The 19,065-nt window shown below is 31.1% G+C and overlaps 2 protein-coding genes across 2 annotated transcripts; one reads left to right on the top strand and one right to left on the bottom strand.

Annotated features, from left to right (window-relative positions):
- Nucleotides 1–671: 671 nt before the first annotated feature.
- LOC110666482 (uncharacterized) lies at nt 672–4,055 on the top strand. Its single transcript, XM_021826980.2, has 2 exons — nt 672–987; nt 3,482–4,055. The coding sequence occupies exons 1-2, from the start codon at nt 732–734 to the stop codon at nt 3,823–3,825; spliced, it is 600 nt and encodes a 199-aa protein (XP_021682672.1). The 5' UTR covers nt 672–731; the 3' UTR covers nt 3,826–4,055.
- On the bottom strand, nt 3,977–6,223 carry LOC110666484 (acyl carrier protein 3, mitochondrial). Its single transcript, XM_021826981.2, has 3 exons — nt 5,918–6,223; nt 4,678–4,886; nt 3,977–4,431 (listed from the first exon to the last, which is right to left on the bottom strand). Exons 2-3 carry the CDS (start codon nt 4,873–4,875, stop codon nt 4,243–4,245), a joined length of 387 nt encoding a protein of 128 aa, XP_021682673.2. The 5' UTR covers nt 4,876–4,886; nt 5,918–6,223; the 3' UTR covers nt 3,977–4,242.
- Nucleotides 6,224–19,065: the final 12,842 nt, after the last annotated feature.

Below are 19,065 nucleotides of genomic sequence, written 5' to 3' on the forward strand. Positions count from 1 at the left end.
CCTATCCGTTTAAAAAATTATAAAAAAAAATTAAAGAATGGGAAAATAAAGAATTAAAAAAAAACATTTATTAAAACCTAATTAAAAATACTTATGTTGAGAAGAGAAACTTATAATATATACTGAGTGCATTCAAAATAGTGCTTTTTATAGATATAAAAATTTAATTATTTATTATTTATAAAAAGGATGAGATTATAACTATACAAGAAAAGAAACATATGCTTCAAGAATATTAAATAATTACTTATTAAAAAGTAATTAAATTTAGAGATAATGATATGACCTCTTAATTTTGTACAAAAATAAAAAATATACATATGTTTTTGTGGATAAAAAATTTTATAAATAAATATTCTTTTATTTATACTTAATTCATCGTGAATTTAAAACATAAAATATATAATAAATTCACTTAAAGAATGTATAAATCTTATATATCTGAAATTTAAATCATAATAAATTAGATTTAAATAAAAATTTTTCTATAAATAAATATATTGCAAGTGTTGTTGTAGCCCCAAAAATAAATCTTGGCTCCGTCGTTATTTAAGGGTATAAGAGAAGGAATAGGACATGAGGGGCCTAATGGTAATATGAAGACTTGACAACAGCAAATGTGATTATTAGAGCTCTTTATAAATAGCCATAGCCAAAGCCAAGGTGGAGTGTCATATTATATTCCCAAGTATATTACGAAACAGAAAATTTGAGGGAAAAGCACAAAGAAGATGACCAACTTTAGCGGCTGCAGCAATCTCGTGATGAAGCTCATTTTCATCTTCATCTTCTTCTTCATACTTCAAACGTCAATGGCTGAAGGATACAATAATATCAACCCAATTTACGACTTGGCCAGCAGAGAAGAAATGGTGAGATTGGCTGGTTATGGAGAGGAAAAGCTTTCAACCGTCCTTATCACTGGCACCGTTCTCTGCGCGGCTTGTTTGCATGGTGAACCTCAGCTTCTAGCATGGCCAGTTTCAGGTTTGTGCTTCTGCTCATTTTTCTTCTTTGTTCTAATCTTAATTAATTTCTACATGTTTTAGAAAGGAAACCACGTATGACGTTTACACAAATATATGTATTCTTCCATAGGAAAATGGCATTGAAATGTTAATATACAGTCGCCATGGATTCATTGCCTAGACCTTTCTTTCATTAAGAAAATTAATACTTCTTATCATGCAAATACTCCAGTAGTTTTAATATTTAGTTTTACTTCAATGATACTAACAATGACAAAAATGGGAGAACCATCCCTTACTTCTTTCTCTCATTCAAAATCGTGCATGAATTTTTCATTTAGCATGGCTCATAAGGAAAGAAAGAAGATGAGTTCTTCTTATATAAGAGATCTTGAATTCAGTTTCTAACTAAAAAAGATTATCAACAATTTTTAAGTAAGCTAGGTTAGTTATATTTTTTTTTATTATTAAATTTCAAAGAATTTATGGGAACAAAATTATTGAGGAAATTTACACACAAGATTGTGGGGGGCTTGTGTTAGATATAATTTTATTCTTATATTTAATTTTGTGGTGGTCATAAATTCATTGAGTGCATTTTCTCAACTGCAAGGATATAGAGTAGTTTTCAGCCAAACTTGTGATCAAAGAAAACCACTAGAATTAGGGAGAAAGTCATTGGTAATTATAGGTGAAGAGTCACAGCTACAATTTTCAGCCAACTGCTAAAGAAAAGCATAATACAACAGGTTAAGGAGCTATCCTGTGTTGTGTTAATTAGATTAATTATTTGCTAATATCATCAAACAATATTTAATGGAATGATTAATGCAATGATTTTAAACTCCAAAGAATTAGCCATTCAACTATTAATGCAATGATTAAGGCTCCGTTTATTTTTTAAAAAATATTTTTTACATTTTCTAAAATTTAAGGCACCCAGAAAAATTGATTAATAAAAAGATTTTTTTTTGATTAAATGAAAAATTAAGTTATTTTTAAAGAAAATGACTTCTTTTTAAAATAGAAAGTCATTTTTTTATTTTTTAGACTTTGATAATTTTATTAAATATGAAAATACTTATATATACATGATATAAATATATATCATTAATTTAAAATCACAATTAAATAATGAAAAATATTTTTATAAAAAATAAATAAATACTCATAGATCTTTAAATTTTTAATTTATTTAAGAATTAATTATATAAAAAGTTGAGATAATTACTCATATATATATTGGCAGGCTAATGTAATTTAATATAATTGTCTAAAAAATAACAAATTTAACTAAGTCTCAAGATTTTGCAATATAATTTAAATTCTTAAAGAATTTTAAACTTTTATTTTTTGAGAACGTCATTTTAAATCTTTTTTTAATTTATTAAAGAGCAAAAAAATTATTTTTAATTGTACCTTAAACTCTTCTCAAAAAATAGCCATGGTAAAACTTTTAATAGCAAAATTTACAAAATTAGTTATGGAATTGATATTAAATCAACTGTCTTCTTTGTCCCCCATTCTTTCAAATATATATATATATATATAATTTTTTTTTTTCTAAAGGTAAAGAATGCGAAGAATCGAAGCTAAGATCCAACAAACATTACCCTGACGCAAACCCACCCAAAATTGCCGTCACCCTCAGCCGAGGCCTGGTTTTTCATCTTCATTTTATATGAGAATACACAGAGTTAGAGGATAACATCTATTGATCGTAATGCTAAAGCCCACATCAATAGTTACATCTCACCATAAAAATTTATTGTACAAAATGCATTTCATTATTTATTTGCACAATCTTGGTATACATCCCATTAAATGAAAAGAAGGGATACCATATTTTCTGCAAATAATAATAATTAGAGTATTTTAAACCAAAGGATATGGTAGTGAAAATAATTGAATAGGGAAAATTATTTGCAGATATAAAAAAATCTTATAAAATTAGATAAATTAATTAATCAATTATTGTTGGCACATCATTATCATTGAGGTAGTAACTTAGAGATTCAAAATCTGACTAAGTTTAGTTCTGTTAGTGAGGATAAAAGCTCCTCCCTTGACATCTAGAGTTTGAGAATTAATTTTAGTGATAAAAATTGACTCGAGAATACCTCTAATCATAAATATAATAATAAAATAAAATATAAACCTAATACTCTTTTTCTTTAAACATTTTTAATATATATATACACACACACATAAAAGGAGAGGGGGTTCCCCCTGTTCAATTGAGAGCTCGAGCATATGCTTGTTTAGTGAGATTATAATTTTATTTTTGTTATGATAGATCTAATATAAGTTTGAAGAACAAATTTAATAATTGTTAAATCAAATGTTTGTATCGAGAATCATGCAAAATCAATTAAAATGTATATAATAAATACATAAATTTAAATGAAAATATTTAATCTAATAATTATTAAATTCATTCTCATGTAAAATCAAGCTTATAATAGCCGCACCGTTTTGTTAAATATCATCATATGGCTTTGAAATTCATGCAGGTGCTTTGGTTACCATCAACTGTGACACGGAAGAGAAGTGGAGCAAAACAACTTCTGCACAAGTTGTAACTGATGAATATGGAGATTTCCAAATTGATCTTCCTTCCCATCTCCATGCAATTCCCAACTTGGAGAGAATATGCTCAGTCAAGGTTATGAGAATACCAAAGAACTCGGCCTGCCTACCTGCCTTTGCAACAAAACACATGGCACTGAAGTTATCTTCAGCTAGGAATGGCATCCGCAATTACACTGCAGGAAAGATTACATTTCTGCATTTGAGATCTAGACCTTTATCAGCTTGCACAAACAGGGAGAGAAGTGATGACCAGCTTGCATTATAGATTCCCGTTTCTTGAGTAGAAGATTGGGACAGAACCCTAAGGCTCATTTGGATGGCGCTTCAGTCACAGCAATGAGTTGCAAGTGTTCAATTCCAGTCTTGTCAGTTTTAAAACTCATACGTAGAGAGAGAGAGAGAGAGAGAGAGAGAGATGATGCATAAAGCCTGCTTGTAAATAATGACAACAACACGGACATTGATGTATAAAAGAAAATTTCCAGTCTTGCTTTATGACCAATGACACTAGCACAGTATCAATAAGAAAAACAATAGGAGTGATCATGGATCTGACAACCATTATATATGGTCAGAACGAGGAGAGATGAAGTTAATACCAAAACTAGCCGACATCTAAGAATAAATCAACAACCTACATAATGTATCATAAAGAGTGCCCTTTGTGTATTCTAAAATCAATTCAGGAGCCAGAAATCTTCTTTTCAGCTCCATAAGCTATATATTTTGCAACATCAGCACAGCAAGAAAGCTTATCTGCTTCCTCATCAGGGATTTCAATGGAAAATTCTTCCTCAAAAGCCATAACAAGCTCCACCCTATCTAAGCTGTCCAGGGACAAATCTTTCTGGAAATCAGCTGTTTCAGTAACCTGTTTAGTGGTCAAGTAAAACCAATATTAATTCTTTCAATAATCTTCAATCCTTAGGAAATTAAGGAAAGCTTGATTCGTTAGCTGAAACTTGTTTGATGAATTGTAACAGCAAAATAATCAGCATTACTATATGACATATTTAATTTCACACTAAATAAAGGTGGTCTGCCAATTCAAACCATCACAAAATGGACATACACACACAGAGAAATTAAAAATAGAAGAGAAATATGCATTAATTACCTTGGCAGCATCAATTTTATCATATTTCTTAACCAATCCTATTACCCGATCCATAATTTGATCAGGACTGGTACTGCTTAATGCATGCGTTTGCTGATGCAGTTGCTTGAAGACATTTCTTCTCTGAGTAAGCAACAGCTGTTGAGCAAAACCTCTCAGCCTCACATGGCTCAAGATGGAGTTCCTTATGTTTTGCATGTTAACGCAAGCTGAAAATACCATTTGTCTTTCAAATCAAAATGTGCAAATCATATAACATAAAAGTGCTAGCAAGATAGTACACAGGTACGCCAGTGACAGTTGAATGATAAGCAAATTACAAATTGAGGACAAATGGAGAATTTTATTTGTTTGCAGGCAAGCTTTATAATTCTCTAAAATGCATATAAAATGTACTGAATACACTTTCACCGTTGAAAACAGTCTAAATGCACATTGAAAAACTAGAATAAGAAAAGGCACTAGAAAACAATACTATAGAAAATGTTCTTGTTGCTGTTGTTTTTTTTTTTTTTTTTCTCTACTGATTGATCCATGGAATGCATTTCAGCAGTTGGCACTAAAATTGGATGTTATATTCCACCAGAGACTTCTAGGAAATTCTATATTAAAACACAGGTTGAAAGAGTCAATGCAATAATGATCTCCACCTCTTTTCTGCATTTATCCTGATTAAAGAGATCAAATAGCTTTAACAAAACTGCAACGCACAAAATCTCATACACAAAATGGAATGTGCAATTTTAATTGCTTCCTACTTTTAAAGCTAATAAACAGTGTCTAAAAGAAGAAAACATTGTATTAAATCCTTATGACAAAATTACCGAGAATTTGCTTCTTAAAGTATTACACAACTCAGCTAGGTCTTGATTAAATCCAACCAAATTCATCCAATCTACTCAATTACCATGATAACGGCAAAATATTGGACAGGAAACTATACAGTAAAATGCGTAAGAACCAATCTTCCTATCGGTACTGCACAATCTCAAAAGCTAAAAGAGATAGATTAACATGACCCAGAAGGGGAAATGGCCTAGAGAAAAGGATTCTAAGTCGCTATATGAATGACACAGTACAAGGCAACGAAGGGACAAACCACCCAAATTCAATGAAACCCATAGTTCATGAAAGAAGTGTAAGCTCAGTAAAGAAGAAACTATTAATTAATCATTAATATAAAGAAACACGAAGGAGCAGAAGTATTGAAAGGATGGAAAACCAAGAACTAATCACTCACGAGATTCTGTGCTAGTCGGCTTCGAAGTAAAGAATAGTTGCGTAAGTGTTTGCTTTATTGCCGCAGTGAGGCTACGCGGTATGCAGTGAGGCTACTTCAACGAAATATTAGATGGGACCTTTGTCAAAACAAGTTTTGCTGCCCCGGTGATGAAGTGGTGGAGGCTTAAAATACGGGCTTTTTTCCAAAAAAATTGTGTTTGAGAAAAATTATTATCAAAGGGGGTTAAATTTGAAATATTTACCGAAAGGGTGAAGGAAGCTGAGTTGAAAGAGAGAAATTATAAGACGTTATCCCATAATATGTCTATCAGCTAAATAATAATAATAAAAAAAATGCAAAAATATAGTAAAGTCAAAAAATTTTATTAAAAAATTAGCAAGACTCTAATATAATTGTGTCCAGCTTCCATTTATAGAAAATAGACAACCAGACGCTGCCTATAAATATGTCTGTGCAATATATTAAAATGTGTAGGTAATTAATTTTTTTAATTTTTAATAAATTTAAATTGTTGTCATAATTACAATATTTTTTTGGAAAACAAGGTTTTTTTTTATAATATGTTAGATATGAGGTGATTAAAATGAATATGATAGGTTTTAATTAAAAATGCTTAATTTATTTTATTTTGTTTTGAATTTAAAATATTTTATAAATTTTCTATTAGTGTTAGAATATAATTGTAAAAATGTAAAAGTTTGTGGAATATATAACAATTAAGAAAATAAATTTATAAGTTTGTGGAACATACAAAAGATTGGTTGTAGTTATTATTAATAAATATGATGCATGCTAAAAATGTAAAATATTATCTATGATAAATATTTAATATTGATTAAATAAATTATATATAGATTATAATAATTTGAATTAATTATAGGTGAAATATTATTTTTTATATAATTGAAAAAGACAATGTCAAATTTGTATAATTATTAATTATTTAATGGAAGTTACATAATTAAAAAAAAAATGCCATCGTATATAATTTTTTTAAAGTTGTTAAATAATAAAAATAAATGTTTAATAATGAAATAACCTTAATATGATTTAATTTGTAGAAAATTTAATTTTTGCTATTATTGTTTCAAAAATTATTAATTTTATTTCTTAAATTATTTTAATAAATTAATATGTTTTACTAATTATAATTTAATTGATGTTCTTATTAAAAAATTGAGAAACTTAATCATTTATTAATTAGTTAATCAACACTTTAAAATAATAATGATAATACACCTTGAAATTTAAATTATTTACATTGTATTACTTTGTTAGTCTTATGATTGTAATTAACTTAAACTAGTTAAATTTTATTGCATATTGTAAGCTCTATTTAACAATGTTAAATTTTTTTAATAATTTTTTTGACTTTCCTGTGATTGTGTGTGTATTTTTTTTTTTTTTATAATTATTCTGTTGATGGACGTATCGATGGGTAGCATTTTACAGTCTCTCTCCTCCAACTCAACTTCCATCACCCCCCCTTTGATAATAATTTTTTTAAACACAATCATTTGGAAAAAAGCTACTAAAATACTCATAGGTTTATTATTATTATTATTATTATTATTATTATTATTATTATTATTATTATTATTATTATTATTATTAACTTGATTGAATGATTAATAAAATTAATTCAAATATTTTTCTACACTATTAAATATTAATTAATCTTTTTAAATTTTTTTATTAATTTTAGTAATATATATATATATATATATATATATATATATATATATATATATATATATATATATATATATATATATATGCCAAATAATTAAAAAGTCCAAACCTTTGGAAGTTACTTCAGTTTTAGTCAAATTTTTTAATTTTATAAATTTAATCATCAAACTTGAGCGCTAGTGTCAATGTTACCAATTAATTTAATTTGGTGATTCAATTGACAAAAATAATTCAAATTTTTTCCCACATGATCAATATTAGTCAATTCTTTTTTTTTTTTTATCAATTTTAATCTCAAATTAATAAAAATATCATTTTATTAAATCAAATAAAATTTTATTTTAATTAATCTCTCTCTCTCTCTCTCTCTCTCTCTATATATATATATATATATATATAAAGTTATAATTAAATTTGTTTTGATTCCCTCCACCCTCGCAAACCCCTCCACTCCCCTCCTCTCTGGTCTCTTCCATCTCATTACTCCAATTTTCATTCCCATAACCCTTCTCTTCCCTTCCGTAAAACCCCCTTCTTTTTGCCACAAAACCTTAACCTATCGTCCATCTATGTGGAGATTTTCCCACCTCACTCAATGCTCAAGGATTGTAGAGGATTCTTTAAAGTTTGGTGCTATTGGAGAGATGTATATACCTAACAAGCTTAACATCAAAGGTCACAGATTTGGATTTATTAAAGTATCATCCATATCGGTCATTTATGACCTTATCTACATTTTCAACTCCATTTGGATAGGTTCAAATAAGCTAAGGGCGTCGGCATTAAGATCCATAAGAAGCAGACCTACCCCTACTTCTAGCAATGATAAGTAGCATTTAAAGACCGTCAACCATTCAACATGCATGGAGGGTGGCAATGTTATTGACATTTTCCTAGGAGGCTGAGAGATTCAAATTCTCCTAAACATTGTGAAGTTGTTGGAAGGTAGTATTCAGTTCCAGCAGGGACTAAAAAAAATAAAATATGGCTTGATTGTCACGTACTTCTATTACTTGTGTAAAAGATGTCAAAACCTTAAATAATTCACAGTTTCTCTTTATGGAAGATGGGATCTTTTCAATTGATGTCAAGTCATTTGGTGGCAATATGGTTCTTCTTATATTTGATAATAAGAAGATCATGGACAAGTTACTGGAAAATTCATTAGAGTGGCTTCATGAATGGGTTTTCGATAAATAGCCATGGCAACATTTTCATCGACCTTTAGATCAGCCCATTTGGCTCAATCTACATGAAGTCCCTCTATTAGCATGGCAGAAGATTTTTTTAAATGGGTTGGGAATTTCTTTAGCACTTTTGTCTCCTTGGATAGTCCTACAAGCTCAAATCAAGGTCAGATCTTACTAGCATCCTTATTCTTACTAGTTCTCCAAGTCACATTAACAAAGTCTTTTTTGTTGATATTGAGCACGCTTAATTCCAAATTCAAGTTTTCAAGGAACCATACTTAGATTTCTTTCATCTGACAATTGATACTCATCATGAAATCCCTTCCTCCTCACCCTTGGTAGCTAATGGGAATGCTTGTAGTAATGTTTTGGAGACTTGCAAGTTTGGTACAACTCATGGTATGGACTCCCATGAGGGGCTTAGATTGTCACCTCTTAATTCCCCACATGGGGACCCATCAAAGGATAACATGCAGGCTTCGGGCTCTTCTTTGCATGCCTCTCCTTATGCCAAATTTTATGGGGAACAAGTCTACAGTTCCTTATTTAAAGATGTTTCTTAGGACATCAAGGAGCAACGAATTGCCTTTCCTCTTGTAAGTGTTCCCAATGAAGCTCCTTTGACATCCATTACATGTACATTTATTAGTGCTGCTATGCTAACCATTGCCAAAGAAAATAACTATTCAATTTCTAACCAATCAAATCTTCCTGGTTTAGTGAGCTGTCATGCAATTAGAGATGCTCATTTACCTCTCCCTCCTCCTTTTATTATTGATGGTGTAAGCTTGGGCTTTAATTTGAACCATTCTTCCAATTAGGATATCATTATGTTGGGCCCTGCCTTTAGCCCATGTAATGGGGGTTCTAATCCCAAACCCATTCTCCTCCTTTCATGCAATCACAATAATCTCGCTATTATCCTCTTTGTTGGCAAGAATAGTTCCCAACCTTTTGTCCCTTTCATCCCAGATGTATTAATCTCTCTAGGATTTTGAAGTAAAGGTGTAAACCTTAAAGGAGGAGCAAGCTCCTATAAAAAAATTATTGAGGTACACCTAAAGATCTCTAGAGGAGGGAAAAGGGAGAGAAAAAGAAAGGAAGCTAGTAGGAAGTATAACAGAAGATAATCTAAGGACAAAATTTCAAATGAGAATATATCAAATGAGGAATCAATTTTAGAAACAATGGATGGTGAGATTGGAAGAATGAATTTGGTCTTCTTGCAGTCTCCTTTGAAGGACAGAAATCCATCTCTAAGGTTAGATCCAAGAGAAGAAGCCAAGCAAACAATTATCTTAGGGAAGAAACTGGGGCTTGTTTTTTCTAAGACAGAACAAATTGTTAAGGATTTTCTATTTCAACAATTTAGCTCTAATTTAGCTCCTTTTAAAGAGGCCACTGCTTTTTTTTTTTATTGGTGGTTATGGTCTTTGCATTCAATTTTTAGTTTTAGCAGCTTTCAATTTGCAAGTTCCCTTATTCTGTTTTTATAATTTCTCTAGTTCATAGGCAATTTTGTTTTGATTAGGATTTATCTTGTTTGTGGTGTCTCCTTTTGCATGGGCTAGCTTGTATTTTTTTGGTTTTTATTTGGGATTTATTCTAGGAACTTTTGGATGTGTCCTCTTTGTGCATTTAAGGTGTTTGTCTTTTTTCCTTTTCACTCTAGCATAGTTGTTGCTATTTCCTTTGGTGTCATTCTTGTTCTTTTGGAGTTTTGTTGTTTGGGTTTTTGGTTCTTCTTTGATTGTATTTCTCCATGGTACATGGGTCTATTAGTTGGTTGTTCTCTCTCTCTCTTTTTTTTTTTTTTTTGAGATTTGGTTGATACTGTACATCGCTTGATGGTTGCAGGTTGGGATAATTTTTTTGCAATTAAGGAAACCTCTCCTGCAATCCTTGTTGCACAAAGGAATTGCTGCTTCTTCGAGTCTCCAGCTACTTTTTGGGTATTAGCTACTTGTTGCATGTCTTGGGCTGGATATATCATATGCTTTAGATGTGGTTATTTTCATGTTAATGCTTTGTTTTGGTCTTGGGATTTCTATTATTTTTTGAATTATACTAGTGCTTCCTTTATGTTTCTTAGAGCATGCTATTCAATTTTGTATCCTGTGCTCTTCATGTTTCTTGAACTTTTATATTAATAAATTCATTTGCTTATAAAAAAAAAAATTCTTTTGATTACATTATTTATATTTATGTTATACTTAAATTGATGAGTTTTTTCATTTGTTAGCATTTTGGATAAATTATTTATACCACACTCTTCTTTATTGGCCACTGCATATGTTCTCCTCCCCCCCCCCCTCCCCCCTACCTTCCGTACTCTTCGTCCTAAGGTCTATATGGTGTGTTTTGGTGGTGCTCCTTGTATGGTGTTTTCACTATTAAATTTATTTACTTTTCTTTAGTTAGTGATGATTGGTATGATAAGTGTCCTTTATGGAAGTTAGTGTGGTCATGCTAAGGTCCTCAAAGAATATGAACTTATTTGTGCTTTGCTATCAAGTAGCATTTGTTTACTAATAGTGAACACTTGCATAAGAATTTGGATGTGAGCAATCAATCTATTCTTTGGATGTGACTTGCTGAATCCATTTTACATGTGCTCTAGGATTATAACTTTACATGTAATGTATAGTTGTTGTTATGTCATGTGATTGTATGAGCTGATTTCATAAATTCTTCTGTGTCTATTATGCAATAGTTTCATAAACAATTTCATAAAATTCAGATTTATTGAGTTTATTATACAACTCTTTTTGGATAGCTTATTGGTCTTTATGATCTCACCAGAATTAGAGTATTTTCTCAGAAGAGTTTGTTGATCTAGTATTTTAATTACATATGTTAGTTCTATTACATATGTTCTATGTAGAGCAAAAGAGCTTTTATAAGTGAATAATCATTTGGCGAAAGTAGGATCTTTTGCTCCATTGCTTATGGTGGTGGAGATTAAGTGGCAGTCTCCTCCTTTGGGCTGGATTAAACTTAATATAAATGGTACTTGCATTGGTCAATGTAATGATGCATTTGGTGGAGATCTTGTAATGGATTCTAATGGTTATTAGAGAAGGGGCTTTATTGAATTTTGGGAAATGTATAGTGTTATGATCATTTACAGTGGAATAAATATTTATTTGGATTAATGGATGCAATAACAAAATATATAAAAAGAAAGAAAACTTGAGAAACACACAGAATTTATATGGTTCAGCGTAAGCTTACGTCTACTGGTGGAGTGGAGCAGAAAGTCTACTAATAAACTAACAAATGAAAAATAATAAGAAATAACCACTCAAACCCTAAAACTCAATTACATCCAAAACTCATAAATGCACACACTCACAAAACTTTAGAGAAAATCTCTCTCTCTCTCTTTTTTTTTTTTTTTTTTTTAACAAAAATGGGTTACCACAAATGGAGAATTCATCTCCTTTATATATCCATGCAAAAGTCAGCTTACAATTTCCAAAGTTAGCAATTTTTGTTACAATTTGCAACTTGTCCAAGTTGTTTTCTTTTGACTTTTTAACGATTAAGAATCAAGTCATCGAATAACAAATCTCTACCTTGACTTTAGTTATCTTGCTTTAAATTAAAAGATTTATCTCCACCTTTTCCAAAATAAGCCCTTACAAGTAAGCTCAATTATTACAAATTTTAATAAATTCCAAGCAATGCTTGAACTTGCTTACTGAAAAAGGCTTAGTCATCATATCAGCAGGATTGTTTACAATACCAATTTTCTTAATTTCCTTGAGAAATAATATCTCAAAAATAATGATATTTCACATCAATGTGTTTTCCTCTCTTATGAAACATCTGGTCCTTTGTCAAATGATTAGCACTTTGACTATCACAATGAACTTGAGTCACCTGCAAATTTGAACTAAGCTTGCCAAATAAAAATCTTAAGCAAATAGCTTCCTTTACAGCTTCAACTGCTATTATGTACTCTTTTTCTATAGTGAAAATTCAACTGTAGATTGTAAGGTAGCTTTCCAATTGATTACACAATCCTTAAGGGCAAATACATTACCTGTAATGGATCTTCTTTTATTAAGACCACCTGTATAATCTAAATCAACATACCAACCACATTGCTCTTACTCTTTATGAATTCCAAACAAGAATTAAGAGTATATCTCAAGTGTCTCAAAATCCATTTTATATACTGCCAGTGCTTTTTTCTAGGATTAGATATATATCTATTAACAATGCTAACTCCATGTGCAATGTCAGGGTGAGTGCAAACCATTGCATACATAATACTATTAACAACACTAGAGAAGGAACATGTGACCTATATTCAAAATCTTTTTCATATTGTGGTGATAAAGCGACAAAAAGTCTAAAATGAGTAGTAAGTGGAGTACTTACAGGTTTAGCATTTTTCATGCCAAAACTTTCTCAATAAAATTCCTTTGAGTCAGATAAAGTTTACTTGCAGTCTTGTCTCTGTAAATCTCCATACCAAGTACTTTCTTGGTTGATCCTACATCTTTCAACTCAAATTTACCACTAAACTTTTCTTTTTAACTTGTTAATTTCAAACATATCCTTAGCAGCAATCAGCATATCATCAACATAAATAAACAAATAAATAAATGAGCTACTAGCAACCTTTCTGAAATACACACAACTATCATATTGGCTCTTGGAGTAATCATACCCAATCATAAAGGAATCAAACCACTTATACCTCTGTTAAGGAGACTACTTCAATCCATATAGCAATTTCTTCTACAAGCAAACATGGTCTTCTTTACTTTTAATCTTAAAACCCTTAAGTTGTTGCATACAAATTTTCTCCTCAAGTTCATTAGGTAAGAAGGCAGTCTTAACATCTAGCTATTCTAACTCTAAATCATGCACAACAACTAGAGTAAACAAGACACAAATAGAGCTATGTTTAAAAAGTAAGAAAACATCATTAAAGTCAACTTTTTATACCTCATTATAGCCCTTAGCCACCAACTGTGCCTTATATCTAGCATATTTAACACCTGGAATACCATCTTTCTTCTTGAAGACCCTTTTGTAGCCAATACTCCATTTATCTTTAAGTGGTATCACCAATTCCCAATTTTGTTCTTATGAAGAGATTCTACCTTATCTTGCATAGCAATCAACCACTTATGTAACACCCCAAATTTTTAAATAATTATTTTATATATAATTATATGATTTTTTTACTGTTTTAGAGGGCCCAGGAGGGGCCATATGATGTTGATGAGATGTGGATATGGGAGATATGATTTAGAAGTGTTATTTGGATCATTTTACAGGTTGGGTAGGTCCTAAGTATAGGGAAAACTTTGTCGAATTTTCGGTAAAACTTAGGATGTCCCTTTGATTCTTTAAAGTTTTGCATTAAGTAAATATTGTAAATTTGTGATATAATTTTTAGGTGAGCCAGGTCAGCCTTCCTCCTCCGCCCAGCTGCAGTAGTGACTTTCGGTTAATTAGTGAATAGATATTGATTTTATTTATAATTTCAATAGTATTACATATTCAAGGCATGCTCATGCATCACTTATACATTTATGTATGTAGTAAAAATTAGGTACGCCTTATATTGCATTTGTTCTTGATGATATTGCTGTGATTATTGTTTTATAACGATTTAGAGCTGTGTGTGTGAGTTGGTGTGTATGTGGTGTATATGGATATGGGTAGGACAGGTAGACGCGGCTTGAGCTTGATTCACTGGGACCTGATCCTTATTATGGATAAGTCAGGATAGGCACAGCTTTGAGTTGATCTCGCTGGCCCCCACATTTGGATATTAAGAGAAAGTCCGGTTTTGAGTTGATCTCACTGGCAGAGGTTGGAACTAAGAGAGCTGTATAGGAGATCGACTCCCATATAAATGTGTATGAGTATGGATATGACACACATGTGTGTGAGTACTCCAGATTGCTTTTGATGTAATTATGACTTGACCTGTTTGAATTGTGTGAAGGTGTTGCATTCATTCTTAGGGATGCACTAGACTTAGGTAGTCATAGAAATTGTTTATAAAATCATTATCTTACTCTATGAGTAGAACACTCACTCCTATTCACCTATTTTTTTTCCAGGTTACAGGATGACTCTTACTTGTGTTTAACTTGCTTTCTACGTCACAGGTCTCTTAGATGCTCTATCTATGTTTGTGTTGTAAATTTCGAAAGTTCTAGAACTTTGCATGTGTTAGAAGATATTTTATTTGACTTGGGACTATAATAGATTATTATTTGAAATCTATAACTTATTGATTCTGTATATGTGAATTTATGGATTGAATGGGTTATGTGGATGAGAGGGCTAAGCTCCCAGTGATCATATTGAGTTGTTGATAATTGTAAGGGTGAGCTGAGCTCCCCAAATGATTTTATTTTGTAATCACAGATTGAGCGAGCCAAAAACTCCCCAATCACAGGTTCAGATTATAGCCGGACTCTGTCTGATTGATTTTCTTGAAAATGGGCTTAAATATGGGCTTTGAGGTTGGGTTAGAGAATAGTTAGGCTTATTGCGAGCTTTGGAGGCCTTATGCCTACTCAAGTCCTAGTGTCGGTTCAACCCAAAATTTGGGTCGTGACAACTTATCAGAATCATCACAAGAAACCTTTTCTAAATATGTGGAAGGTTCACTAACTCCTTTTGTTTCTTGTTAAATAACATAGGCAAAAGTGACATAATCTACTAATCTAAGAGGCTTTCTTTTTTTGTCTCTAGCTTATTTCTAGCAAGGAAGTACTCCTCCTCCACCTCTTATGTTGATTCTTTTACTTCTATAAAAGTGGGTAACTGAACTAGGCTATGTTTTAAAATATTATTTTGTGAAGAAGATATATTCTCCACCTCAAGCTCAACCTCCACCTACTTGTTTGAATTCTGCATACTTGTGTTAAAAGAACCAAAAACTCCTCTCTCAGGTGAAGCATGAAAGATTCATCAAACACATCATCTCTACTGATAACAGACTTAGATGACTTAGGATTAGCATATTTTATATCCTTTTACACTAGGAGGGTAACTAATAAATATTCCCTTTTTAAATCTAAGTTCCAATTTGCCATCATTGACATGGACATAAATAAGACACCTAAATATTCTCAAACTAGAGCAATCACCAGGGTTATTAGACCATACCTCTTCTGGAGTTTTACAATCAATTAATGCAAATGGAGAACAATTCACTAAATGACAAGTTGTAGAAGTTACTTCTGCCCAGAAATCTTAAGATAAGCTAGAATTTGACAATATACATTAGACTTTTTCTAATGGAGTTATGCTCATATGCTTGGCTACACCATTCTGTTATAGAGTTCCTCTAACTGTAAGATGTCTTATAATGCTTGCATCTTTGAAAAATTTGTTGAACTCACTATCACAAAATTTTAAGCCATTATCAATGTGAAAATATTTAATCTTTTTGGCTATCTGTCTTTCTGTCAATGCTTTCCATTGCTTAAAAGTAGTAAAAAAAAAATCATTTTTGTGCTTCAAAAAATAAACCTATACCTTCCTGGAGTAGTCATCAATAAAGGTAAGCATGTATCGACACCACTTTTTGAAGGAATCTAAATAGATATAACCCAACTCCTATATTAAATCTGACTATCTTGTGTTTACTAAAAACACAATGCTCACAAATTTCCAAACTTGATGTACTTTGGCCACAAAGAAGACTCCCTTGCTTAACATAGATAAGCCTTTCTCACTCATGTATCTTAGCCTCATTTGCCATAGTTTGGTCACATCTGAATTTGACAAAGAAGTAGAAATTGTAGTTGTGCCAGTGATTGCAGAACCTTGTAGCACATATAACCTGCCAATTTATTTGGCTTTCATCACAACAAGGGTAGTTTTCAAAACCTTCAAAATTCCACCTCCACTAGAAAATCTGCAACACTATCATCTAAAGAAAACAAAGAGATGAGGTTCTCTTTCAATATTTGGAACACGTCATACCTAAGTCAAAGTTTTGACCACATCATCATGCGTTTTGATTTTGATAGTACCAATAACAACAACAACGTTTTAGGGATGATCATTACCCATCAATACAACTCCTTTGTCCCTACATTAATATGATTATATTGTATATTTCACTACATTGTTTGGTTATATAAGAAAAATTTGATGTTATGAAATAATTACATCATGTACTCAATTACAATATGACTGATATAATGATCATTACATATAAAAATATATGTAATTATTTTTTGAACTTATTTCTTTCATTATTACCACCACCACCAATCTCAACTATGAGACGGTTTTGGGTCGAAATCAATGGTTTTAATTCGCAAAGGGAATAAACCTAAACCATATCGCATGGGAACAATTTGGTCTTGGTTGGATTCTTGAATATTTTAGTTTGATTCTAGTTCGATATGAGTTTAGGCAATCCAATAGCTAATTTTTTAAAAAAATTTTGAAAAAATTTGTTCGAACTAGATTTCACTGATAGATGATAAGTGTATAATTTATTAATTTTACTTCCATCATATTCAGTGTTTCTAGTGTATTTTTATGCCTAATTCAGTTGATTAAAGTATAGTTATTAATTAGGCATATTTTTAGATAATTGTTGAAATAATTGTGTTAAATGGAAAAATTTTCAGCATTTGACCTTTGTTGTATTTTTCAGGTATTTCTAAAGTTGTGGGTCACCAAATCCAATATTGTTTAATTCATTGAAAAGCTAAGTCAGAGCACTACAAATGACAAAGAGGGACCAAAGCCCAAATCAGTCTTCAAGGTTGTCAAAATGAGCTATGGATCTATTACAAAAGCCCACACTTGATGTGTCACATCTAGTCTTGGAATTTATTTTATATCTGGAGCTCAGGAGGTCCAAATGAAACAAACCCAGGCCCAATTGAACCTTAAGAGCCACTTTTACAATTTTTATGAAGAGCTGGAAGTGAGATAAGACCGTTTTAATTGTCAAAAATGACAATGAAGTTGTCATTATGGGCTGGATACTCTGTCAGAATTAGTCTAGATTTTTAGCCCATAACTTGGGCTATAGACCTCCAATTTGGGGAAATGAGTACCCGTTGGAAAGCTAAGAAGTAGGGCTACAACTTTCTTGAAGAAGTCAGAGACAGAATCACAAGGGAAGTGGCTGAAAATCGGCCATTATTGCAGAGCAAAAAATCTGTCTTTTTGAATTTCAAAAATTTTCTAACTTTGGTTCTTATCTTTGGAATTAGGTTTTTTATTATAAAGAACATCTTTGGCAGTAGCTTCAATAGATCCATTCAGACCTTCAACACGGCCTCAACACCTTCATTCTCCATTCACGTTCATAGTTTTAGTTTTTCTCCTTTTTTATTTTTCTTTTGTAAGCCATGATGAGTGGCTAAGTTTTTAATTTCAGTTCAAGGGATTCTAGTTTTTATACATGATTTGTGAGAATAGATTCTTAATTTAAATTATGTCTTTTTGAATATCTATTTGTTTCCCGATTTCATTGTTTTTTATCTATTAAATGATTTGCTAAAAAGGCCTATTAGTTAATTATTTGATGTGATCAATTATTAGTTCATCTTCATAATCCGTAATTGTTATGTAAGATTGAATATGAGTAGTAATTAGGTTTTATTGATTATGATCCAAGTTTTCGATAATAACCTAAGGAAACAATAGGGTGAATTAAAAGTTTATGCTTTATAAATCGTTGTTCAGCTTAACTACTTCCTGTTCTTAAAGCAGTTATTAATTTGATGAGGATTGCTTAATACCAATTCAGTTAATAATTAGAGTCAACAAGAGTACTGGGCTCGAATTGATGAGTATAGGGAAGTTAGGGGTTTTACCTCGCTGTTTGGTAAATCTACGTTAAGTATTCAATAAGAGATAATTGTATTTCTTTTGTCTATGATCGAGTCATGCATTGGAATGCGAATTACCTTGGACTGAAGTTTGTTTAAATTGAGAGTTTTATATTTTTAGTTCTTTAATTTCTGAACGTGATTTTTTTTTTTATTTAGTGTTATAATCACACCCCCCCCCTCCCCCCCAACCTTTTCTTTTCCTATTACACGAGTGCATGAAATCTAGTAATATAGTCTTTAGGGTTCGACCTAGATTACCACTTGCTGCAGAAAATATTTCATTACTTGTAATTTTAGTTAATTTAATTTTTGGTGGATTCGACAACCATCAAGAATTTTGGTGCCATTGTCGGGGACTAAATTTTGTTGGATTTCGTGTTTTTAGTGTTAGGATATTTTGTTATTAACTTTGTTT

The sequence above is a fragment of the Hevea brasiliensis genome, chromosome 3 (assembly GCF_030052815.1).
Source record: "Hevea brasiliensis isolate MT/VB/25A 57/8 chromosome 3, ASM3005281v1, whole genome shotgun sequence".
Classification (NCBI taxonomy): Eukaryota; Viridiplantae; Streptophyta; class Magnoliopsida; order Malpighiales; family Euphorbiaceae; genus Hevea; species Hevea brasiliensis.